This window comes from Salmo salar, chromosome ssa15 (genome assembly GCF_905237065.1).
Source record: "Salmo salar chromosome ssa15, Ssal_v3.1, whole genome shotgun sequence".
NCBI lineage: Eukaryota > Metazoa > Chordata > Actinopteri > Salmoniformes > Salmonidae > Salmo > Salmo salar.
The window spans coordinates 4,001,960-4,029,000 of NC_059456.1; the positions used below are offsets into that span (position 1 = coordinate 4,001,960).

The 27,041-nt window shown below is 43.6% G+C and overlaps 1 protein-coding gene across 10 annotated transcripts in view; it reads left to right on the top strand.

Moving 5' to 3' along the window:
* Positions 1 to 26,353, top strand: part of LOC106570865 (sperm acrosomal protein FSA-ACR.1) — a 36,777-nt gene extending 10,424 nt beyond the window's left edge. For 4 of the 10 annotated variants that reach the window (XM_045695368.1, XM_045695370.1, XM_045695373.1 and 1 more), the window contains 2 exons: positions 12,720 to 13,005; positions 24,885 to 26,342. In XM_045695368.1, coding sequence (XP_045551324.1) covers positions 12,732 to 13,005; positions 24,885 to 25,513 — 903 coding nt within the window. In that variant the 5' untranslated portion in view covers positions 12,720 to 12,731 and the 3' untranslated portion in view covers positions 25,514 to 26,342. Of the gene's footprint in view, positions 1 to 9,395; positions 9,480 to 12,719; positions 13,006 to 24,884 lie in introns of all 10 variants that reach the window. The other 6 variants (XM_045695371.1, XM_045695374.1, XM_045695376.1 and 3 more) reach the window with 5 other exon arrangements.
* The last annotated feature ends 688 nt before the right edge of the window (positions 26,354 to 27,041 follow it).

The window sequence follows — 27,041 nt, forward strand, 5'->3', positions numbered from 1 at the left end:
AAATTATTACTAACCCAAACACAGTGGGGAACAATGGGCCTTTTACGCCTTCAGAACAGGCTAAGGATTTAAAAAAATATATATTATTATTATTATATAATTATATTATTATTTTCAATTATGTTCTGATTTAATCTTTTCAGTTTTGGTTGGGAAGTAAAGGGTAAACACTGAAGAGCAAAAACGATCCAACCAGGATTTGTCTTTGCTGGTCTCTGGGGAGATAGATATAGCTAGCTAAGTAAGCCATTGGCTAGGCCATCAGAAGCTAAATGAAGGCATTTGCCATTCAACTGTATTATGACACAATTTTGGAGTGACAGTGGAATCAACCAATCACATTTTGACTTAATGGGTGGGACCGTTTTTACAAAAATGTATGGAAACTTCTGCCTTCTTGAAGGCCAACGGGTCACTGCGCAATAGCGAGCAGTAGTTTTCCCACGGTCTAGCTAGCTAGCTTTTGTTGCAGGCTAGTTTGCAGCAGTTGCAGCAGGTCTTATCAAAGAGGATGTTGTTGCTAATTTGTTAGCTTTTCCCTTTCCAAGAATAACTTCTAACAATAAGTTAAGTTTCAAATGATCTTCCTCTAGTGAATGGAACTGTGTTTGTTATTGCAGCGTCACTTCCTGTTAGCCGTCTCTTTGAAAATAAGTTGTGTGTGAAACATTGTTGAATTTAAAGTGGAACTGACAGCATTTTAGCAACATGAAATCTTATTAAAAAATGTTCATTTACACCTCCGCAGGAAGAATATGACACTTAAAAAAACAAACAAGCGACCACTTAGATATGGACATTTTCACGTTTTCATAAATTCTTAGAATGTTTGTGAATTACGAATATTAAGGCATTTGTGAAAATTCTATATTAATATAGAATGGGAACACGGCCGTGCGTTTGGACCATTAATAGACACTGCAGTAAATAAAACCAAATAAAACCATCTGTCTTGTCCAGGACCGGAGTCTACACAGACCAGTGGGCTATAGCCAATCAGAGGTACAGTACTCCTTTATACAAATAAACAAGCCATTTACATCACAGGGCTGACATCATTCAATTTGAACTGGAGTGTATGTTTACACGCAGTTGCAACAGGGCGACTTTAGATCATTAGAATGCATACGCCAAAAGCCACAAAATACACCTGAATGAATTTCTGCAACTATAGAAACACCACAGGAGTCCTCTTACATTTGGGAACTTTACAGTCCTATTGATCAAACAACCATGAAAAGGTAGGCAGGCTCTCTCTCTCTCTCTCAGTTATACACATCAACAAGATCAACAACTAACGCTAGCCGGAGCAAGATGAGATAAAATCTAACGAAGTAACATTAGATAAACCCCCTAAAACTTTTTTAGTTGGCCATCAAAATTGCACTGATAAACGATGGGGAATTGTAGCTTCCTCGTCCTTCTGCAGCTTACCTGCCAATGCATGCTTGTCCCAACCAAGCACCAAAGCTAACTGGCTAAAGTTGGCTAGCTTGCTAGCTAGCTACTTATAGACACAAATGAGAGAACACCACTTTGACCATTTTACTTGCTGTAGCAGAGCTGGTTAGCTAGGCTGTTTACATGTTATCTATAGCATTCTTGACTAACTATTACTTTCTTTGCCTACGTTTACTGACACCGGTCTTATTCAGTGAGGAGTTGTGCCTTCGTAAATGCATCAGTTATTCTGCGCTCTGGCACACTCAGACGAGAGTACTCTGAAATCGTAGTAGATAGCCAGAATGAATTTGCTAGGAGATATGCTAATTGGTTAACAGTCATACAAGTTCTTGTTAGCTAACCAAATGACATCTGTGTATAGCCACCGAAAAACGATATGAGGGGGAAAAGTCAGTAACTCACCCACTCATCCAATGGCATGACATCCTCCTAGCAGTAAGTTAGCTATCTAGCGAACGTCAGGCTCAGTGTTTTTAGCTTGCTACATAAATAGATACGCTAGCCTATTTGCCACGTTATGACCGACTTGTGATCACTTCCCTTGCTAGTTTGATTGTATTGATATTCCCAGCCTTATTTACATTTGTCAGTTTTTGTCCAAAATATTGAGTCATTGAAACTGAAACAGTGCATCCCGAATGGAGGCAGCAAACAATGTACCAGGCCAGCTGGGATTTACAACCTGATAGCAATATTTTTTGGACTACCAAGAAATGTATTGGTGAATTATATTAATCATGCATTGAACTGCATCCATCAATTCTGCCAACAATGCCTTAGTGTACGTCATGGAACGCTGAGTCAAATAGAACCTATTTCTAAAACCTCTTGTAGAAGAAACTGGGAATTTTATATTTTTGACTGATATTATGATAGTCTGTTTGGTTCATATCTGCAAAGTAGTTAACACGCTGTCAGTTCCATTTTAAACTTTAGGTAATCAGTTACTTTGTGTGCTAAACGTGAGATGGGAAGTAATTGTTGTATATTTTGATTGTGAAATGCTTAATAGTTGTGTTTTTGTATTGTTATGATTGGGACATACTGGCTTATTATGTCCGAGATTATGGAGTGCTTATCCTTTAACATCATGCTGTGTGTGACTGCTGTCTTTCCATCGGCCCTATGCAGTGGTGTAGTGGGGATTTAACATCGTGCTGTGTGTGACTGCTGTCTTTCCATCGGCCCTATGCAGTGGTGTAGTGGGGATTTAACATCATGCTGTGTGTGACTGCTGTCTTTCCATCGGCCCTATGCAGTGGTGTAGTGGGGATTTAACATCATGCTGTGTGTGACTGCTGTCTTTCTATCGGCCCTATGCAGTGGTGTAGTGGGGATTTAACATCATGCTGTGTGTGACTGCTGTCTTTCAATCAGCCCTATGCAGTGGTGTAGTGGTGCTTTAACATCGTGCTGTGTGTGACTGCTGTCTTTCCATCGGCCCTATGCAGTGGTGTAGTGGGGATTTAACATCATGCTGTGTGTGACTGCTGTCTTTCCATCGGCCCTATGCAGTGGTGTAGTGGGGCTTTAACATCGTGCTGTGTGTGACTGCTGTCTTTCCATCGGCCCTATGCAGTGGTGTAGTGGTGCTTTAACATCGTGCTGTGTGTGACTGCTGTCTTTCCATCGGCCCTATGCAGTGGTGTAGTGGGGATTTAACATCGTGCTGTGTGTGACTGCTGTCTTTCCATCGGCCCTATGCAGTGGTGTAGTGGGGATTTAACATCATGCTGTGTGTGACTGCTGTCTTTCCATCGGCCCTATGCAGTGGTGTAGTGGGGCTTTAACATCGTGCTGTGTGACAGCTGTCTTTCCATCGGCCCTATCCAGGGGTGTAGTGGGGCTTTAACATCGTGCTGTGTGACTGCTGTCTTTCCATCGGCCCTATCCAGGGGTGTAGTGGTGCCTGGAGATGTGGGTATACTCAAATTTTGTCAATAAGTTCCCAATCGGCCCGCCCAGCAAAAGAAAAGGCTCCCTGTGGGAAAAGTCCTGTTTCCCTGTATGATTCTTCTGTTTTTCACTCAAAATCACACCTTTTCTTAATACATATATATTTTTTGAAATGTTGGTATAAGTCCACACCTCAATCTGATTGGGTGGGTCTGTCAGGTCCTGGTTCCCCAGTGGGTGGGCCTCTGTCCACCCAGGCCCATCCATATCTACGCCCCTGTCTCCCCAGTGGGTGGGCCTCTGTCCACCCAGGCCCATCCATATCTACGCCCCTGTCTCCCCAGTGAGTGGGCCTCTGTCCACCCAGGCCCATCCATATCTACGCCCCTGTCTCCCCAGTGAGTGGGCCTCTGTCCACCCAGGCCCATCCATATCTACGCCCCTGTCTCCCCAGTGGGTGGGCCTCTGTCCACCAAGGCCCGTCCATGTCTACGCCCGTCTCCCCAGTGAGTGGGCCTCTGTCCACCCAGGCCCATCCATGTCTACACCCCTGATGCAAACAGAGCATGATGACAATTGCACATCACAAATAGCCTACTAACCAACACTTTGGACTATACTTTTTTAATACCTGGTTTGCACACCCATTGTTGTCTTAGTTAGCATTTACTGGTAGATATCATCAGTTGAAAGGTCTTTCCTTCCATACCAGCTACCGATGTCATTCTTCTGTGAGCTGCTCCATGCCAAAACCAGTTGAGAACTGCACACTCTTGCTGCCTGTGGATGATATTCCACTGAAACTAGGCTGTGTGTGTAAATATATTTCACGTGCTTTTTGATTGTAAAGGCTACTTTGTGCATGATTTCTCTATTGTTCTACATCATTGATTTTTGATTTTTTTTAAAAATATATATATTTATTTAACTAGGCAAGTCAGTTAAAAACAAATTCTTATTTACAATGACGGCCTACACCGGCCAAACCCGGACGACGCTGGGCCAATTGTGTGCCGCCCTATAGGACTCTCAATCAATGCCGGTTGTGATACAGCCTGGAACCGAACCAGGGTGTCTGTTGTGACGCATCTAGCACAGAGATGCAGTGCCTTAGACCGCTGCCCCACTCGGGATAAGTCCTATACCTCCACTACACTACTTTGATACGCATCAGTAGGGATTAAGACGTGAGTATACGCAAAGCACACTGAAAATAAAGTGTCCCTTTTGTGTTTTTTACAAAAAGTGCACTCTCCTACATTTAGCTTGTCTGTGCAGATTAACAAAGCTGACGTTGCCACCATTGTATGTTCCTTCCTGCATATTTCCACACATCTAAGTTCCTGTAGATTGTGAAAACAGGAAGTCACTAACTGCAGTCGTACCCACACAACACAAGCCTGTATCAGCAAAATACTAACATATTACAATGGGCAATTCTCTAAGTTAAACAGCATAGTAAGTCTAATTAAACAGTATAGTATTCAACTAATATTTACTTCCCACCACAGCATTCTCCTACACGAGTACGCTGGCTGGTATTACGGTTGCTGTCCTTTACAGAATCACCAACCTGTCACATACTAGAGGCCTATAGGTTCGCCATTGTGCAAACATGGCGAACCTAATAGATAAGGGTGTTAAGATATTTTTGTTTCAACAAATGAGTGTATATATTTGGCCTGGTCAAAGCAGTTTTATGCGCTGACTTAAAACCTGTTGGGGCTAGGGGGCAGTATTGAGAATTTTGAAAAAAATATGTGCCCATTTTTAACTGCCTCCTACACCAACTCAGAAGCTAGAATATGCATATTATTGTTCAGGTTTGGATAGAAAACACTCTGAATTTTCTAAAACTGTTTGAATGGTGTCTGTAAGTATAACAGAACTCATATGGCAGTCAAAACCCTGAGACAAATTCTGACAGGAAGTGGATACCTGATGTGTTGAATTACCTTTAAGCCTATGCCATTGAAACACACGGGGCTTATTAATCGTTGAGCACTTCCTATGGCTTCCACTAGATGTCACCAGTCTTTACAAGTGTTTTGAGTCTTATACTGTGAGATCTGACCGAACAAGAGCCTTGCAACGGTGGTGGCCGATTAGACTCTGGCGCGCGAGTTCATGTTGGGTACTCTCGTTCCAATACGTTTTAAAAGAGAATGCAATCGTCCGCCTTGAGTATTATTCATGTTCTGGTTAAAAAAGGCACTAATGATTTATGCTATACAACATTTGACATGTTTGAACGAACGTAAATATTTTTATGTTTGAGAAATTTGAATTATGACATTTAATTGTTTTCAAATTTGGCGCTCTTGATATTTCAGGGTGTACCAGGGGTGGGACGCTTGCGTCCCACATAGCCCATAGAGGTTAATGGAAGCGGATAATATAGATTTTTAAAAAAAAATGTTTTTAACTCCGCTGGTCCGAGACCTGGTCGAGACCGAGTAGAAATGTATCTGACACCGAGACAAGACCTTGGCCCAGATTCACAAAACACTTCTTAACCTCTCTAGGGGGCTGTGGGCCAGTAGCGTCCCACCTGGCCAACATCCAGTGAAATTGTAGAGCGCGAAATTCAAAAATACTCAATTCAAATATTTAACATTCTTAAAAATATATGTGTTATACATCAAAATAAGCTTAACTTCTTGTTAATCCAGTCGCCATGTCAGATTTCAAAAAGGCTTTACGGTGAAAGCAAACCATGCGATTATCGAGGACAGCGCTCAGCACACAAAACATTACGTACAGTTACCAGCCAATTAGATTAGTCACGAAAGTCAGAAATAGCAATACAATTAATCACTTACCTTTGATGATCTTCATATGGTTGCACTCACAAGACTCCATGTTACTCAATAAATGTTTGTTTTGTTCGAAAAAGTCCCACTTTATATCCAAAAACCTCAATTTTGTTGGCGCGTTTTGTTCAGTAAACCAATGGCTCAAATGCAGTCACAAAGAGGCAGACGAATTCCAAATAGTATCCATAAAGTTCATAGAAACATGTCAAACGATGTTTATAATCAATCCTCAGGTTGTTTTTAGCCTAAATAATCGATAATATTTCAACCGGACAATAGCGTCGTCAATATTAAAGAAAAACAAGAAAGGCGCGCTCTCAGTCTCGCGCAGTAACCAGCTCTGAGGATATCCCAGGGTCCACTCACTCAATGTTGTCATTCTCCCTCATTTTTCAGAATAAAAGCCTGAAACAATGTCTAAAGACTGTTCACAACTAGTGGAAGCCATAGGGAATGGAATCTGGGTCCTATCCCTTTAAATGGTGGATAGGCTTTCATTGGAAAAACAGCCATTTCAAAGTAATGTCACTTCCTGGATGGATTTTCCTCAGGTTTTTGCCTGCCATTTCAGTTCTGTTATACTCACACATTATTTTAACCGTTTTAGAAACTTTGGGGTGTTTTCTATCCAAATCTACTTATATGCATATCCTAGATTCTGGGCCTGAGTAGCAGGCAGTTTAGTTTTGGCACGCTTTTCATCCGGTGGTGAAAATAGTGCCCCCTACCCTAGTGAGGTTAAGCAAAAAACTTAAGAAGCATCTTAAGAATAAAAATAAGAAGTTCATAAGATAGTTTGTAAGTGCAATTCCTCAACAATATCTTAATCAACCAATCAATCAAATGTATTTATAAAGCTCTTTTTACATCAGCAGATGTCACAAAGTGCTGTACAGAAACACAGCCTAAAACTCCAAACAGCAAGCAATGCAGATGTAGAAGCACGGTGGCTATCATAAACTCCCTAGAAAGGCAGGAAGCTAGGAAGAAACCTAGAGAGGAACCAGGCTCTGAGGGGTGGCCAGTCCTCTTCTGGCTGTGCCGGGTGGAAATTATAAGAGTACATAGCCATTTAAGGCCAGATTGTTCTTCAAGATGTTCAAACGTTAACAGATGACCAGCAGGGTCAAATAATAATCACAGTGGTTTTAGAGGGTGCAACAGGTCAGTACCTCAGGAGTAAATGTCAGTTGGCTTTTCATAGCCAAGCATTCAGAGGTTGAGACAGCAGGTGCGGTAGAGAGACTCAAACAGCATGTCCGGGACAAGGTAGCATGTACGGTGAACAGCTCAGGGTTCTGTGGTGGAATATTCTAATCAAATGAGAGAGACTGTAATTTCTTCAAACAATCATCTTTATTTATTATCGATTTAATTATTGCAATAATGAAGCTGTCGACCGCACAGTTGTGTTGCCGAGAGCCCTCTTAAGGATACCCTAGGATAGGGGGCGCCACAGCGCATTTTGAAAGAAAATTCGTTCCCATTTTCAACGGCCTACTAATCAAACTCAGAAGCTAGGACATGCATATACTTATTATATATGGATAGAAAACACCCTAAAGTTTCTAAAACTGTTTGAATGGTGTCTGTGAGTATAACAGAACTCATATGGCAGTCAAAACCCCGAGACCGATTGAAACAGGAAGTGGAGTTCTGAATTGTGGACTCGACTTCATCACTTTGCCTATTAATCACACCATGAGCAATGGTTCACTGAGCACTTCCTATTGCTTCCACTAGATGTCCCCAGTCTTTTCACAGTGGTTTGAGCCTTATACAGTCGAAACTCAGTGAATGAGACGCATTGGAAATTGGTCACAGGGGATGGGCCATCACCATTATGACGTCGGCGGCCCAGTCTACCCCCACCTTTGGAAAAGTTTTAAAACACTCTGCAACCGTCCCCCGTCGAATCTTATTGGCTCTCTAATCTCCCAGATTAATGTTTTACAACGTTTGACATGTTTGAACGAACCTAGTGGAGGAAAAAAGTAAATTTTCCGAAACTACTGTCCCGTGCACGTCGGAGCAGTTGGAGACACGCTACCCACAGCAGGCTAATGGAACATGAAGGATGGAATTTTTCGACCGAAAATACATCTGTTGTGGACCTGGGATTCCTGGAAGTGCTTTCTGATGAAGACAACTAAAGGTAGGCGATTATTGACAATATTATACAAGATCAGATGTGACTTGCGATTGTGCCAAGATGGCGCGGCGCTAGTTTTCCAGGCTCATTTTCTGAGTATCGCATCTCCTTTTATCGCAAAGTGTGATTACCCAGTAAAGTTAATTTAAAATCTGGTATGACAGGTGTTCTCAAGAGATATTCATCTATAAATGTTAGATTGACAATATAAATTTAAAAAATTGTTTTCGAATAGTAATAAAGGGAATGATGCACTGTTTCCCGGAACGCATTTGAGGGGAAAATAGTTAGTCAACGTCAGACGCCGATGTAAAATGCTGTTTTTATATATAAATATGACCTTTATTGAACAAAAGAATGCATGCTGTGTGTAACATAATGTCCTAGGTGTGTCATCTGATGAAGTTTGTAAAAGGTTAGTGCTGCATTTAGCTGTCTTCTGGGTTTTCGTGACATTATATGCTAGCTTGAAAAATGGGTGTCTGATTATTTCTGGCTTGGTACTCTGCTGACATAATCTAATTTTTTGCTTTCGCTGTAAAGCCTTTTTGAAATCGGACAGTGTGGTTAGATAAAGGAGAGTCTTGTCTTTAAAATGCTGGGAAATAGTCATATGTTTGAAAAATTGAAGTTTTCGGATTTTAGAGGAATTTGTATTTCGCGCAACGCCCATCATTGGATATTGGAGCAGGTGTTCCGCTAGCGGAACGTCTAGATGTAAGAGGTTAACCTTTACAGATTTGTTATATAGCTGACACTAAAAATGCTTATTCGTGGCTGGTTCCACCCCTCCCATGCCACTTCGGTCTCATCTCCTGGTTATCTACCTCTGGTGTGGTTTTAACACCATCTCGGCTTAGTTTCCCAGATGCCAGGATGAGGTAATGAGACAATGAAGGATTACGCTCTACTCCTCCAGGCTATCTCGGTTACACCCACCACATCTCTGGAATGCCAGCTGTTGGTTTTTAGTCTCCTCTCAGTTCACACAGATGAGGAAGTACTCATCAAAGCTATTCGATGTATAAACAGTATTATAACATAATCTTGTCATTTTGCTCTCACAGTTCCCTAGCCACAGGCAGAACAGTTGAAACTGGAGCAGCAGCATGACCAGGTGGACTGGGGACAGCCAGGAGTCATCAGGCCAGGTATTCCTGAGGCATGATCCTAGGGCTCAGGTCCTCCGGGAGTGGAGGGAGAGAGGGAGAATTAGAGGGAGCATACTTAAATTCACACAGGACACCAGATAAGACAGGAGAATTATAACAGACTGACCCTAGCCCCCCGGCACATAAACTATTGCAGCATAGATACTGGAAACTGGAGACTGAGACAGGGGTGGAACAGGGGACACTGTGGCCCCGTCTGACGATACCCCCGGACAGGGCCAACCAGGCAGGATATAACCCCACCCACTTTGCTAAAGCACAGCACCAACACCACTAGAGAGATATCAACAGACCACCAACTTACTACACTGAGACAAGGCTGAGTATATAGCCCACCAATATCTCCTCCACCGCACGAGCCCAAGGGGGAGCAAAACCGGACAGGAAGATCACGTCTGTGACTCAAGTGACGCACCCCTCCTGGGGACGGCATTGATGAGCACTAGTAAGCCAGTGACTCAGCCCCCCGTCAGAGGCAGAGAATCCCAGTGGAGAGAGGGGAGCCGGCCAGGCAGAGACAGCAAAGCAGTTCGTTGTTCCAGTGCCTTGCCGTTCACCTTCGCACCCCTGGGCCAGACTACACTCAATCGTAGGACCTACTGAAGAGATGTGTCTTCCGTAAAGACTTAAAGGTCGAGACCGAGTCTGCTTCTCTCACATGGTTAGGCAGACCATTCCATAAAAATGTAGCTCTATAGGAGAAAGCCCTGCCTCCAGCTGTTTGCTTAGAAATTCTAGGGACAGTAAGGAGGCCTGCGTCTTGTGACCATAGCGTACGTGTAGGTAAGTACGGCAGGACCAAATCGGAGAGATAGGTAGGAGCAAGCCCATGTAATGCTTTGTAGGTTAGCAGTAAAACCTTGAAATCAGCCCTAGCCCTAACAGGAAGCCAGTGTAGAGAGGCTAGCACTGGAGTAATATGATACATTTTTGGGGTTCTAGTCAGGATTCTATTTTTCGGCATCATTTTTGGACAGAAATTTGCAACCGAGGACATATGATTTTCACGTGCTACGCTCTTCAGCACTCAGCGGACCTGTTCTGTGAGCTTGTGTGGCCTACCACTTCGCGGCTGAGCCGTTGTTACTCCCAGACGTTTCCACTTCACAATAACAGCACTTACAGTTGACCGGGGCAGCTCTAGCAGGGCAGAAATTTGATGAACTGACTTGTTGGAAAGGTGGTATCCTACAACGGTGCCACGTTGAAAGTCACTGAGCTCTTCAGTAAGGCCATTCTACTGCCAATGTTTGTCTATGGAGATTACATGGCTGTCTGCTCAATTTTATACACCTGTCAGGAACGGGTGTGGCTGAAATAGCCAAATCCACTAATTTGAAGGGATACTTTTGTACATAAAATGTATGTAAAATTAATAAGAGTTATGGTGGCAAAATTACAAAATTACGTTATAATACTGTTATTGAAATCAATGGTTGTTCAATGTAATTAGAATAGGGTTCTTAGAACTCTCGTGTGTGTGTGTGTGTGTGTGTGTGTGTGTGTGTGTGTGTGTGTGTGTTAACGCTGACAGCAGATTGACTATGCCTTAGGTGATAAACCTAACAAGCTACATTCCATTCATGTGAGGGAAATTGCTCCGATCTGACTGTAATATACCAGGGAGAGATGGCTCAGGTTGAGAGGAACCTCGTTTTGGAGGCAAACCCTGTTTTTTTTATATTTTTTTATTTTATTTAACTAGGCAAGTCAGTTAAGAACAAATTCTTATTTACAATGACGGCCTTAACTGCCTTGTTCAGGAGCAGCTCGGGATTTGAGCCAACAACCTTTCAGTTACTGGCCCAACGCACTAAACACTAGGCTACCTAGTGGTTACAGTCTTCACAGCAGATACTGTCTGCTGTGAATTATTAATTTATTTCATAGCAAATGCTATCTGGCTGGGGGATACTCCGTTTCTCATATATCAAATCTCACCTTGTGACCAATTCCACACATCTGTTGTTTGTCATGTAGACTAATCGGGTGTATCTTTGCCATATAAAAGATCTTGATATTCTTTGTGTCGGGGCTCTCAACCCAAGTCAAGAGTGTTAAGTTGACCAGCCTCATTATTGCAGAGCACTCACATCATTCACTTGTGTATGTGGTGTGACCTGCTTTCCTTATTAATAAGTGAATAAAGACTTTAGTTTAAGTATACAGTGAGGGGAAAAAAGTATTTGATCCCCTGCTGATTTTGTACGTTTGCCCACTGACAAAGAAATGATCAGTCTATAGTTTTTAGTTTATTTGAACAGTGAGAGACAGAATAACAACAAAAAAATCCAGAAAAACGCATGTAAAAAATGTTATAAATTGATTTGCATTTTAATGAAGGATCCGTACTATGAAGCTGTTGGCAAGAACACATTTTTCACTGGCTGTCCACTGGTCGCAATAACGTTGATGGATAGGCAGCTTAATAAACTTCTTCAATTCATCCATTATTGGGTTAAAATACACATATACATTTGTCAGCAGCCATCCACAACAACCACGGTCCCGTAAGATGCAGATAACAAAATGATACACCTTCCTAGGATTCTAGCTTTAAATAACGGTATAAAAACTCATATCTAGTCTAACTTGTATTTCATGAACTATAATTAACAGCCTGCTAACGTTGAGTAAAAAGTTAATGTTGTAATGTGGGCTGTTCCTGAAGCATAGGCCAACCCTACTACCACGCCAACATGGCCGTCTTCACAACTTCTCGGTCGGACTAATTGCGTTGATTTAATTTGTATTCCTCAATGCACTGCTGTCATCAAAAACCATCTCTTAGATGCGGTGTCCAGAGCGCAATAGAGCAATGCGTCAGAGTACCACTGCTGCCTAATTTGGGCAGCCTTCCGCACCTCTGTGTGTTGTTGATTTCTGCCAGCAGAGGGAACACATTTCAGCTAATTGTTCCAATGTGGCTTGTTGTTCCCTTGTTACAATTCGTATTGTATTAAACTTGATTTATTGTAACCTACCTTCTGTTGCGCTTTCTAGACCTGAGTTTCCCCTATTACAGACAGATGCATTGACAGTCATTGGGCTACTGTACCTACCTCCCAAATACACATGGTGTCAATGGTACATGATAAAGTTTCACTCTTTTACTCCAGCCCTTACTCAGGCTGTTAGTACAGCAGTGATCATTGTTATTTTACAGCAGATGAAAAGGCAGTTGGTGATATAGGTATCTGATTCTTTTGTCCATGGCAGTGATCATCAACAATGGAGCAGGTGTTGGTAAACACTCTGGATGAGGTGACGAGTGACGAGATGAAGAGATTCCAGTGGCTCCTAATCAAGCACAAGAGGTATGGCATTGAGCCCATCAAAAGAAGCGAGTTGGATCGCGACACAAGCAGGGAGAATACCGTGGAGCTGATGGTGAACAAATACAGACTCAATGGGGCTCTGGGTGTCACAATTAATATCCTGAAGGGCATGCACCAGAATACACTTGCTGACGAGTTGAAGACAAAGGCAAACATTCTCAAAGGAGGTAATACAGAATTTACAAATTGCAGGTCATAGACACCTATGATGAAAATGACAGCTGAACATGACTGCCACATTTAACTGGGACAGGATCATAGACAGATACATGTAGCATCTTTAACGTGTGTATGTACAGTTTATTAAATTATTGGCACCCTGTTCAATACCTTTCAATACGTCACCTTGCAAGGATAATGGCACAGAGCCTTTTTCTTAAATGTTTTATGAGATTGGACAACACATTGGGAAGGACCTTAGACCATTCCTCCATAGATAATATTTCCAGATCCGTGATGTTCTTCATCTGCGTTTAAGGACGTGCCCTCTTCAATTCAAACCACATGTTTTCAATGAGGTTCAAGGCCGGAGACTGAGATGGTAATTTCAAAATACTGATTTTGTGGTCAATTAACCATTTTCTTAATAAATAAATAAATAAATATATATATATGAGAGAGAGGCCACAATTCGTCAGGGCATGCTCTACAATGTGTCGAAAGCATTCCACAGGGATGCAGTTCTATGCTGACGCCATTGCTTTCCAAAGTTGTGTCAAGTTGGCTGGATGTCCTTTGGGTGGTGGACCAATGTTGATACACACGGAAAACTGTTGAGCGTGAAAAACCCAGCAGCATTGCAGTTTTTGACACACACAAACCGGTGCGCATGGCACCTACTACCATACCGTGTTCAAAGCCACTTACATGTTTTATCTTGCCAATTCACCCTCTGAATGGCACACACAATCCATGTCTCAATTGTCTCAAGGCATAAAAATCCTTCTTTAACCTGTCTCCTCCCCTTCATCTACACTGATTGAAGTGGATTTAACAGGTCACATCAATAAGGGATCATAGCTTTTAATGTTTCAAATTCAAACACGATTATGTCCTTTGGGAAATGTCACACTCCTCAAGATGGTCAATGTAAGGTTTTCAGATTTTATCAAATGCCTTTTTTTGCTTAATTTTATAAAACTCAGAGCTAATGGAATGTAACTACATAGATCAGCCCTCCAGTTCCTTATTGACGGTGAGTATGATGCTTTCCAATTGACAGCTATAAAAAAAAAAATGTTGCAGCAATAAAAGCTAGCTTAAACAAAATGTTGCAGCAATTAAAGCTAGCTTAATAACAATGTTGCAGCAATTAAAGCTAGCTTTAAAAAAATGTTGCAGCAATTAAAGCTAGCTTTAAAAAAAAATTGCAGCAATTAAAGCTAGCTTAAAAATTACACGATATTGATCACCAACATTTACACTTCCAAACAGACAGTTGTGGAGATGGATGAATATAAACACAATGATATGATAGCACAGACATTACCCCAAAATGGTGTCAGTTTGTCACAGGACCACAGCATATGCAATAGGGTTCCTTTTATTGTGTGTGTGTGGGGGCGGGGGTTGCATGTCCAACATAGATGTGACATTTCTGGGTACATTACATACTTTCTGGCAGGAATGTAGTAAATCCTATGGATTATCTTGAATTTCAATCATTTATATCTAAGGTTGAAGGAGAAAATATGAACATTTTACCATATCTGTGACCAATAGTTCTGATCAATTTCTTCTTTGAGATCTATTTCCTATTCCTTCCTTATAGGTTCTGAGCTATCATGTAGAAATTCAATTAACCCTTGATATAACTTAGCAATTAACGTATTTAGCGTTGCAGCTTATTTCAGGATTTTTTTCAATACTACATGCTTAAGGTTCATCCAGATTCTGTTGAAGTGATCGAATAATATCGATTGAGTAATGTCCTATGTTTCACCGAGTCATGGCTGAACAAGGACATGGATAATATACAGTTAGCTTGGTTTTCGGTGCATCAGAAATACAGAACAGTAAGATCGGAGGTTGAGGTTTTGCTTGCCTGAGTTAGAGTACTGTAACGGCTGTCTACGGAAGAAGTGGACCAAAATGCGGCGGAGTTAGGGTTCGTCATTTTTAATGTTACGAACACTATGCAATTAACAAAACAACAAAACTGACAGCCAACACAGTCCTGTCAGGTGCAACAACAGTGACAAGCACAATTACCCACACCACACAACGGAAACGTAGGCAACTTATGTGTGACTCCCAATCAACCACAACCCTCTACAGCTGTGCTTGATTGGAAGTCACACGGCCAAAATTAAATGAAACAATAAAACACTTACTCCCTTCTGCCACGTCCTGACCCAACTACACCCTCTACTGGTCAGGACGTGACAGTACCCCTCAAGGTGCAGATCCCGGGATGCACCTAAAAAAAGGAAAACACAAAAAAAATCCCCAACAAAAAGGAACACCTAAACAATAAGGGAGGGAAGGGAGGGTGGCTGCCGTCACCGACGGCACTGTGCTACACCCTCCCTCCCCAACCCACCTATCCTGGAGGTGGCTCAGGTGCAGGACGTGGACCTCGCTCCACCTTCGGCGTCGCCCACTCTGTTGGCGCCGATCGCTGCGCCGGGCAGATGGGCCACTCGGGCTGACCCTGACAGACGGACCACTCGGGCTGGGCCGGAAGGCATGCGGGCCACTCGGGCTGGGCCGGAAGGCATGCGGGCCACTCGGGCTGGGCCGGAAGGCATGCGGGCCACTCGGGCTGGGCCGGAAGGCAGGAGGACCACTCGGGCTGGACCGGAGGGCAGGAGGACCACTCGGGCTGATCCTGACAGGCCGGGCACCCTGGCAGATCAGGGCAGGCGGGCACCTCTGGCAGAACCGGGCAGTCCGGCCACTCCGGCAGAACCGGGCAGTCCGGCCACTCCGGCAGAACAGGGCAGTCCGGCCACTCCGGCAGAACAGGGCAGTCCGGCCACTCCGGCAGAACAGGGCAGTCCGGCCACTCCGGCAGAACAGGGCAGTCCGGCCACTCCGGCAGAACAGGGCAGTCCGGCCACTCCGGCAGAACAGGGCAGTCCGGCCACTCCGGCAGAACAGGGCAGTCCGGCCACTCCGGCAGTTCAGGGCAGTCCGGCCACTCCGGCAGTTCAGGGCAGTCCGGCCACTCTGGCAGTTCAGGGCAGTCCGGCCACTCTGGCAGTTCAGGGCAGTCCGGCCACTCTGGCAGTTCAGGGCAGTCCGGCCACTCCGGCAGTTCAGGGCAGTCCGGCCACTCCGGCAGTTCAGGGGCAGTCTGGCCACTCCGGCAGTTCAGGGCAGTCTGACCTCTCTGGCGACTGTTGACTGGCGGGCAGCTCTGGCGACTGTTGACTGGCGGGCAGCTCTGACGACTGTTGACTGGCGGGCAGCTCTGACGACTGTTGACTGGCGGGCAGCTCTGACGACTGTTGACTGGCGGGCAGCTCTGACGACTGTTGACTGGCGGGCAGCTCTGACGACTGTTGACTGGCGGGCAGCTCTGACGACTGTTGACTGGCGGGCAGCTCCGACTCAGGATTCACCAGGCTGGGGAGACATAACGGAGGCCTGGCTTGAGGAGGTGGCACAGGAGAGACCAGGGTGGAGAGACCCACTGGAGGACCGGTCCGTGGAGGAGACACGGGCTTGACCAGGATAGGGAGATCCACTGGAGGACTGGTCCGTGGAGGAGACACGGGCTTGACCAGGATAGAGAGACCCACTGGAGGACTGGTTCGTGGAGGAGACACGGGCTTGACCAGGATAGAGAGACCCACTGGAGTACTGGTCCGTGGAGGAGGCACGGGCTTGACCAGGATAGGAAGACATGCAGGAGGCTTGGTTCTGGGCGTAGGTACAGGATGTGCAGGGCTGGGAAGACATGGAGGAGGCCTGTTTCTGGGCGCAGGCACAGTCTTTACCAGACAACCAGCACGCACCTCAGGACGAGTATGGAGAGCTGCCTCAGGTGACATCATACCCACGACACGCTCATTAGGGCGAATGCCGTACTTCATGCACCACACTAGCAGCTCTCTCATCTCTCTCTCTCCTAATTTTCCCATTAACCCCGTCACAGTCTCTGTCTCATAGCCCTCGCTCACCTCCAATGTCATCCCGACTGGCTCTGGTTCCGACCTCAGCTCCACCGACTGTCCCGTGTGCCCCCCAAAAAAAATATTGGGGCTGCCTCTCGCGCTCGTTGCGCTCTCTCTCCTCGTAGTATCGCCTCTCCGCTCTCGCCGCTTCAATCTCCCACTGCGGGAGGCGATAATCCCCAGCCTGAGTCCATGGTCCCTCTCCGTCCAGGATCTGTTCCCATGTCCATTTGTCCATAACGCAGTAGTCCTGCTGCTCCTTCCTCTTCCGCCGCTTGGTCCTGGTTTGGTGGGTAATTCTGTAACGGCTGTCTACGGAAGAAGTGGACCAAAATGCGGCGGAGTTAGGGTTCGTCATTTTTAATGTTACGAACACTATGCAATTAACAAAACAACAAAACTGACAGCCAACACAGTCCTGTCAGGTGCAACAACAGTGACAAGCACAATTACCCACACCACACAACGGAAACGTAGGCAACTTATGTGTGACTCCCAATCAACCACAACCCTCTACAGCTGTGCTTGATTGGAAGTCACACGGCCAAAATTAAATGAAACAATAAAACACTTACTCCCTTCTGCCACGTCCTGACCCAACTACACCCTCTACTGGTCAGGACGTGACAAGTACCTCATGATAAGCTTTAGACCATACTATGTATTCTTTGTAGCTGTCTATCTACCACCACAAACCGATGCTGGCACTAGGACCACACTCAACGAGCTGTATAAGGCCATAAGCAAACAAGAAAATTATCATCCAGAGGCGGCACGCCTAGCGGACGGTGACTTCAATGCAGGAAAACTGAAATCTGTTTTACCTATTTTCTACCAACATGTCACATGTACAACTAGAGAAAAATAAACTCTAGATAAACTTTACTCCACACAAAGCTCTCTCTCGCCCTCCATTTGGCAAATCTGACCATAACTCTATCCTCCTGATTCCTGCATACAAGCAAAAACTCGAACAGCAAGAACCAGTGACACGCTCAATACAGAAGTGGTCCGATGAAGCGGATGCTAAGCTACAGGAATGTTTTGCTAGCACAGACTGGAATATGTTCCGAGATTCATCCGACGGCATTGAGGAGTATACCACATCAGTCACCGGCTTCTTAATAAGGGAATTGACGACGTCGTCCCCACAGTGACCGTACGTACATATCCCAGCCAGAAGCCATGGATTACAGGCAATATACACACTGAGCTAAAGGCTAGAGCTGCCGCTTTCAAGCAGTGGGACACTAAGCCGGCGCTTATAACAAATTCCGCTTCGCCCTACAATGAAACATCAAACAGGCAAAGCGTAAATAAAGCACTATGAGCAACATTTTCTAAACCAGCTCTCAGATGTGGCAAGGCTTGCAAACTTTAACGGATTACAAAGGGAAACCCAGACGCGAGCTGTCCAGTGATGCAAGCCTACCAGGCGAGCTAAATGCCTTCTATGTTCGCTTCGAGGCAAGCAACACTGAACCATGCACAAGAGCACCAGCTGTTCTCAATGACTTTAAAGAGTTTAACATTCACAAGGCTGCGTGGCCAGATGGATTACCAGGATGCGTAATCAGAGCTGGCAAGTATCTTCACTGACATTTTCAACCTATCCCTGACCCAGTCTGTAATACCTACATGTTTCAAGCAGACTACCAAAACCCCTGTGCCCAAGAATGCCAAGGTAACCTGCCTAAATGACTACTGCCCTGTAGCACTCACATCTGTAGCCATGAAAAATCTTTGAAAGGCTGGTCATGGCTCACATCAACAACATCATCCCAGAAACCTTGGACCCACTCCAATTTGCATACCGCCCCAACAGATCCACAGATAACGCAATCTCAATTGCACTCCACACTGCCCTTTCCCACCTGGACAAAAGGAGCAACTACCTGAGAATGCTGTTCATTGACTACAGCTCAGCGTTCAGCACCATAGTGCCCTCCAAGGGCTGTAGTGGAGCGGGTCAAGTTTCTTGGTGTCCACATTATTAAGGACATATCATGCTCCAAACACATCAACACAGTTGTGAGGAGGGCACAACAACGCCTATTCCCTATCAGGAGGCTGAAAAGATTTGGCATGGGCTCTCAGATCCTTAAGTTAAACAGCGGCGCCGACGAGAGCATCTTGACTAGTTGCATCAGTGCTTGTTATGGCAACTGCTTGTTGAGCATACCAAGTCTGGGACCAAAAGGCTCCTTAACAGCTTCTAACCCAAAGCCATAAGACTGCTGAACAATTAATCACATGGCTACACATACTATTTGCATTGACAACCTTATTTTATTCTTATTGTTTTGCACTGACTCTCTTGCACAGGCTCAATGTACACTCACTGGACTCTAACCACACACTCACACATACTACACTTACACTTCAACACACACACACAAAACACACATGCATATTGACGCAACACACACACACATTCATTCACACGCGCTGCTGCTACTCTGTTTATTATCTATGCATTGTCACTTTACCCCTACCTACATGTACACATTACCTCAACTACCTTGACTAACCTGTACCCCCGCACATTGACTCTGTACCGGTACCGCCTGTATATAGCTTCGTTATTGTTATGTTATTGTGTTACTATTTTTCCTTTAGTTTATTGAGCATATTTTTCAAACTTTTTTTAAAACTCTGCATTATTGATTAAGGGCTCATTAGTAAGCATTTCACGGTTGTTATGTGAGAGAAAACAATACCACCTAATGACTGATGACAACTGAGGGCTAAATAAAGGGGGATTAATCAAGGAGAAAATGATGCCAGGTGTAACGATGGGAACAGGTGTGTTTAACGATGGGGAACAGGTGTGTGTGTAACGATGGGGAACAGGTGTGTGTGTAACGATGGGGAACAGGTGTGTGTGTAACGATGGGGAACAGGTGTGTGTGTAACGATGGGGAACAGGTGTGTGTGTAACGATGGGGAACAGGTGTGTGTAACGATGGGGAACAGGTGTGTGTAACGATGGGGAACAGGTGTGTGTAACGATGGGGAACAGGTGTGTGTAACGATGGGGAACAGGTGTGTGTAACGATGGGGAACAGGTGTGTGTAACGATGGGGAACAGGTGTGTGTGTGTGTGTGTGTGTGTGTAACGATGGGGAACAGGTGTGTGTGTGTAACGATGGGGAACAGGTGTGTGTGTGTGTAACGATGGGGAACAGGTGTGTGTGTGTGTGTGTGTGTGTGTGTGTGTGTGTCGGGGGTGTGTGTGTGTAACGATGGGGAACAGGTGTGTGTGTGTGTGGTGTGTGTGTGTGACGATAGGGAACAGGTGTGTGTGTGTAACGATGGGGAACAGGTGTGTGTGTGTGTGTGTGTGTGTGTGTGTGTGTGTGTAACGATAGGGAACAGGTGTGTGTGTGTGTAACGATGGGGAACAGGTGTGTGTGTGTGTGTGTGTGTGTGTAACGATGGGAAACAGGTGTGTGTGTATGTGTGTGTGTAACGATGGGAAACAGGTGTGTGTGTGTGTAACATAGTTGCCATGACCGGCGACGTCAAGCGCCGGTGGAAGGGAGCAGGAGTGACAAATACTATTTTATATGATTTCTTTAGTTGTAAAAACATAAATCAATTAAGTTTTGGATAACCCACATTTTTATTTTTATTTAACCCTTATTTTACCAGGTAGGTTGACTGAGAACATATTCTCATTTACAGCCTGGGGAATAGTTACAGGGGAGATGAATGAGCCAATTGGAAGCTGGGGATGATTAGGTGACCGTGATGGTAAGAGGGCCAGATTGGGAATTTAGCCAGGACACCGGGGTTAACACCCCCACTCTTACAATAAGTGCCATGGGATCTCTAGTGACCACAGAGTCAGAGATCTTTGAGGTCTATTTTGCTTCCACTGGTCCTGGGACCCCTTATTAAGGTCAACAACATCATGAACTTTACCCAGTACCAGGACATTTTTTGTCAAAAACCTGGTTGCCTCTGCCAGGAGGCTGAAACTTGGCCACATGTGGATCTTCCAGAAAGGCAATAACCCCAAGCACACATTTAAAATCCATAAAGAAATGGTTAATTGACTACATAATCAACACATTACAATGGCCATCTCAGTCTCCAGACTTGAACCTCAATGAAAATCTTTGGTTTGAATTTTAAGGGGACATCCATAAACGCAGACTATATCAAGGATCTGAAAAGATTCTGTATTGAAGAATGGTCTAAGATCCCTCCCAATGTGTTCTAGAATCTCATAAAACATCTGGTAGGATTCTGTATGAAGGAATGGTCTAATATCCCTCCCAATATGTTCTAGAATCTCATAAAACATCTGGTAGGATTCTGTATGAAGGAATGGTCTAATATCCCTCCCAATGTGTTCTAGAATCTCATAAAACATTTTTGAAAAATACTCAGTGCCGTTATCCTCACAAGGTGGGGTATTGAAAACAGGGTGCCAATAATATTAACCCCCTATTTTTTTAAGAACATGTTTTATTACTTGTTAAACAAAATGTCTTTCTCTGAGAAATTGTATTAGTATAACAGAATATGATTTTCCATTTTTTTTGGCGCTCAGTATTTGTATTATTTATTTTATAAAGTATTTTTTTATCGTCTTTATCAAGGGTGCCAATAATTTTGGACCAGACTACAGGAGAATATCGGTCAAGTGAACATATTGTAAATAATTACCATCATAACTTTGAGGAGAAACCTGATATTTAGAACTATACTGAACAAAAATATAAACACAATATGTACAGTGTTGGTCCCATGTTTTATGAGCTGAAATAAAAGATCCCAGAAAAGTTCCATACGCACAAAAAGCTTATTCTCTCAAATGTTGTTGACAAATTTGTTTACATCATTGTTAGTGAGTATTTGTCTTTTGCCAAGATAATCCATCCACCTGACAGGTGTGGTATATCAAGAAGCTGATTAAACAGCATGATCGTTACACAGGTGCACCTTGTGCTGGGGACAATAAAGGGCCACTCTAAAATAATTTAATGTTAATTTCTCTACCATAAGCCTCCACCAATGCCGTTTTAGACAATTTGGCAGTACGTTCAACAGGCCTCACAACCTCAGACTTCATGTAACCACGGCAGCCCAGGACCTCCACATCCGGCTTCTTCACCTGCGGGATTGTCTGAGACCAGACACCCGGACAGCGGATGAAACTGAGGAGTATTTCTATCTTTAACTAATTCTGATTGACCTAAGTTGGTGGGTCTATGCCCACCCATGGCTGCGTCCCTGCCCAGTCATGTGAAATCCATAGATTAGGGCCTAATGAATTTATTTCAATTGACTGATTTTCCTTATATGAACTGTAACTCAGTAAAAATGGTTGAAATTGTTGCCTTTATATTTTTGTTCAGTATAGTTACGTGTAATGTCGCTAATTGTTAAACATACAGTGCCTGTAGAAAGTCAACACCCCCTTGAACTTTTCTTTACATTTTGTTGCGTTACAAAGTGGGATTGAAATATATTTAATTGTAATGTTCTGTCATTGATCTTCTACACAAAATACTCCATAATGTCAAAGTGAAAATAAAAATATATATTTTTTTTTACTATTAAATAACTAAAATATGGAAGGAGCGCAGGAAAAATCCTGGAGTAAAACCTGCTTCAGTCTGCTTTACACCAGACACTGGGGGATGAATTCACCTTTCAGCAGGACAATAACTTACAACACAAAGTCTGTTGAACACAGTATGACAGAGAGATAATAAAACATAAAAACAAAGAAGAACATCTATCTCATAATTTCAGTTACAGCGTAAGGTACATTCAAATGAACACAGAAGACATCAAACAGTGTTTTTACTTTATTTTTAAAGCTGCCCAGAGAGGACGTTGGCAACTCATTCCACTCTGAGGCTCCAGTATACAAGACAGTATCTTTCCCAGCATTACTCCTGAACCTGTATAAGCACACATTAGCAACACCTGATCTGGTGCTGTGATTGTGTGCATCCCTAACATGGGGAAAGTAATCGGTTAGATATCTGGCCCGCAGAACCATAAATACTCCTGTAAACCAAACCCAGTCTAATCTGGGACACCTAAACCTCAGATAGCTAACAGAGGTTTTGGTAGTCAGCACCTCAACCCCTAACTCCACTCTGATTTCAGAGGACCTACACAATTTACACTACCAGTCAAAAGTTTTCGAACACCTACTCATTCAAGGGTTTTTCTTTATTTTGACTATTTTCTACATTGTAGAATAATATGAAAGACATCAAAACTATGAAATAACACATATGGAATCATGTACTAAACAAAAAAAGTGTTATATAAAATGCCATCCTTTGCCTGGATGACAGCTTTGCACACTCTTTTCTCAACCAGCTTCATGAGGTAGCCACCTGGAATGCGTTTCAATTAAGGTATGCCTTCTTGAAAATGTGTAACTCTGTGTTGTTGTATGTGTCGAACTGCTTTGCTTTATCTTGGCCAGGGCGCAGTTGTAAATGAGAACGTGTTCTCAACTAGCCTACCTGGTTAAATAAAAGTGAAATATCTAAATAAAATAATTATGTAAAATCCTTGCAAATTAGTTCGCAACGAGCCAGGCAGCCCAAACTGTTGCATATACCCTGACTCTGCGTGCAATGAACGCAAGAGAAGTGACATAATTTCCATAGTTAATATTGCCTGCTAACATGAATTTCTTAACTAAATATGCAGGTTTAAAAAATATATACTTCTGTGTATTGATTCAAAGAAAGGCATTGATGTTTATGGTTAGGTACATTCCTGGAACGATTGTGCTTTTTTCGCGAATGCGCTTTTGTTAAAACATCCCCCATTTGGCGAAGTAGGCTGTGATTCGATGATAAATTAACAGGCACCACATTGATTATATGCAACGCAAGCCAAGCTAGTTAACCTAGTAATATCATCAACCATGTGTAGTTAACTTGTATGGGTGAACGGATGATCTCCGCATGTGTATTTCCCACTGTAAAGCATGGAGGAGGAAGTGTTATGTTGTGGGGGTGGTTTGATGGTGACACTGTCTGTGACACTGTCTGACACTTAACCAGCATGGCTACCACAGCATTCTGCAGCGATACGCCATCATTTGTTTTTCAACAGGACAATGACCCAACACACCTCCAGGCTGTATAAGGGCTATTTTACCAAGAAGGAGCATGACGAAGTGCTGCATCAGATGACCTGGCCTCCACAATCCCCCAACCTCAACCAAAGTTAGATGGTTTGGGATGAGTCAGACCGCAGAGTTAAGGAAAAGCAGCTAACAAGTGCTCAGCATATGTGGGAACTCCTTCAAGACTGTTGGAAAAGCATTCCAGGTGAAGCTGGTTGAGATAATGCCAAGAGTGTGCAAAGGTATCATCACGGAAAAGGGTAGCTATTTGAATAATCTCAAATATAAAATATATTTAGATTTTCTTCAAAACTTTTTTTGGTTACTACATGAATCCATATGTGTTATTTCATAGTGTTGATGTCTTCACTATTATTCTACAATGTAGAAAATATTTAAAATGAAGAAAAACCCTTGAATGAGTAGGTGTTCTAAAACTTTTGACCGGTAGTGTAGGTCTGGACCCAAAAATAATGATCAGTTTGTACAGAAATAGCTTATTATCTCCTCCACCACTGGCTCCCTACCTGACAAGTAGGACTTTACCCAGCCTAAAGGGATTCTGCTTAACCCCAGTGCCTCCAGTTTGGAGATTAGGAGACAGTGGTTAACTGTATCAAAGGCCTTCTGTAGGTCAAGCAGTACCATTCTACAGAGATTTCCCTCATCAATCTCTTTCCTGATGAAGTCAGTCAAGTAAAGTAGACATGAATCAGTGGTGTAAGTTTTTCTAAACTGACAGAAAAATCATGCATCAGATTTTGTTTGTTGACATATTCATAAATCTGCTCATATACAACTCTCTTGCCAGCGGAAAACGGCACAACAAAGGTGAGCACTGCAAAGGTGAGCACTGCAAAGGTGAGCACTGCAAAGGAGAGCACTGCAAAGGAGAGCACTGCAAAGGAGAGCACTGCGGCAAAGAGCACTGCAAAGGAGAGCACTGCGGCAAAGAGCACTGCAAAGGAGAGCACTGCAAAGGAGAGCACTGCGGCAAAGAGCACTGCGGCAAAGAGCACTGCAAAGGAGTGCACTGCAAAGGAGAGCACTGCGGCAAAGAGCACTGCGGCAAAGAGCACTGCAAAGGAGAGCACTGCGGCAAAGAGCACTGCAAAGGAGAGCACTGCGGCAAAGAGCACTGCGGCAAAGAGCACTGCAAAGGAGAGCACTGCGGCAAAGAGCACTGTGGCAAAGAGCACTGTGGCAAAGAGCACTGCGGCAAAGAGCACTGCAAAGGAGAGCACTGCGGCAAAGAGCACTGCGGCAAAGAGCACTGCGGCAAAGAGCACTGCAAAAGAGAGCAATGCAGCGAAGAGCACTGCAAAGGAGAGCACCGTGGCGAAGAACACTGCAAAGGAGAGCACTACTACTGCAAAGGTGACACCAGTGGTGAAGAGCGCTGCGAAGGAGAGCACTGCCAAAGGCACCTGCAAAAACTGAGCCATTCTAGATCAAGAAGATGGGCCCATATGGTATACTTTATTTTAGTCCATTTACTTGTCAAAGACCTACAATTAAGGAGGATTGTAATCTATTTTCTTAAGCTTTTCTCTGAACATTTGAAATTTTACAACCTGACAATTAAATGAAAAATATATTTTCAAGAATTGTAATGTTTACATTTTTCTCATGCTCTTCAGAACATAAAATACGCAAGAAAATACTAACGTGTCAGCAGAGCTCGACAAACAGGGCTGCCCGCTGGAAACCCTCCAGGCCAGTCGATCATCCCCGTCAGTGGCCCGCTTGGGCCAGTGAAAAGAAATATTGTAATAATGCTATTTTTAATCTAGGTTATGTAATTGTTTTGTTTTTTTAAAACAGATGGATTCCCAAAACTGTTTGTTCGTTACGTAGATTATTTATCACATGCACGCTGCACACATATAGCATATAATATGTCGGGCAGAGAAAGCACACAGCTCTCAAACTTCTACACCCAAGTCATAGACTGTTTTCTCTGCTACCGCACGCACGGCAAGCAGTACCGGAGCACCAAGTCTAGGACCAAAAGGCTCCTTAACAGCCCCAAGCCATAAGACTGCTGAACAGTTAATAAAATGGCTACCCGGACTATTTGCATTGGCCAGCTTATTTTTGCACTAACATTCTTGCGGTGCTCTATACACACTCACTGGACTCTACCCACACACTCACTGGACTCTACTCACACACTCACTACACTGATACTCCAACTCACACTTTCACACTCTCTACATACACTGCTGCTACTCTGTTTATCTACCCTGACTGCCTAGTTACTTTTACCCCTACCTACATGCAGTGGTGTAAAGTACTTAAGTAAAAATACTTTCAAGTACTACTTGAGTAGTTTTGTTTTTGTATCTTTACTTTACTATTTTAATTTGACGACTTTTACTTCACTACATTCCAAAATAAAAGAATGTACTCTTTACTTCATACATTTTCCATGACACCCAAAAGTACTCGTCACATTTTGAATACTTAGCAGGACAGGAAATGGTCCAATTCATGCACTTATCAAAATAAAATCCCTGGTCATCCCTACTACCTCTGATCTGTAAGATTCACTAAACACAAATGCTTTGTTTTTAAATGATGTCTGATCTGAGTGTTGGAGTGTGCCCCTGGCAGACAGCTGCATCTGAAAGTAATAGGTACATCTGAAAGTAATAGGTACATCTGAAAGCTGTACATGGATGTGGTTTTCCAACAGCAAAGCTCAGTGCAACACAGCAGTGTTGGCATTGTTTATATACTTTTTTTTGGTAATGTTTCCAACCCCCATATTGTACACTCACACAGCCATTCAAAGTGTGTTGCATTATGGGGCAATACAATTATCTCACTCATATGTCGACTGCATGAACTTTACAAAAATCCTTTGATTAAAGGTCATGAAGTTTCAACTGGAAGTTTTTTCAGTTGCTCTTCACCAGCTTCATCCTGCAGCCATCACCTGCATAGTGGGAGGCTCAATTGTCAA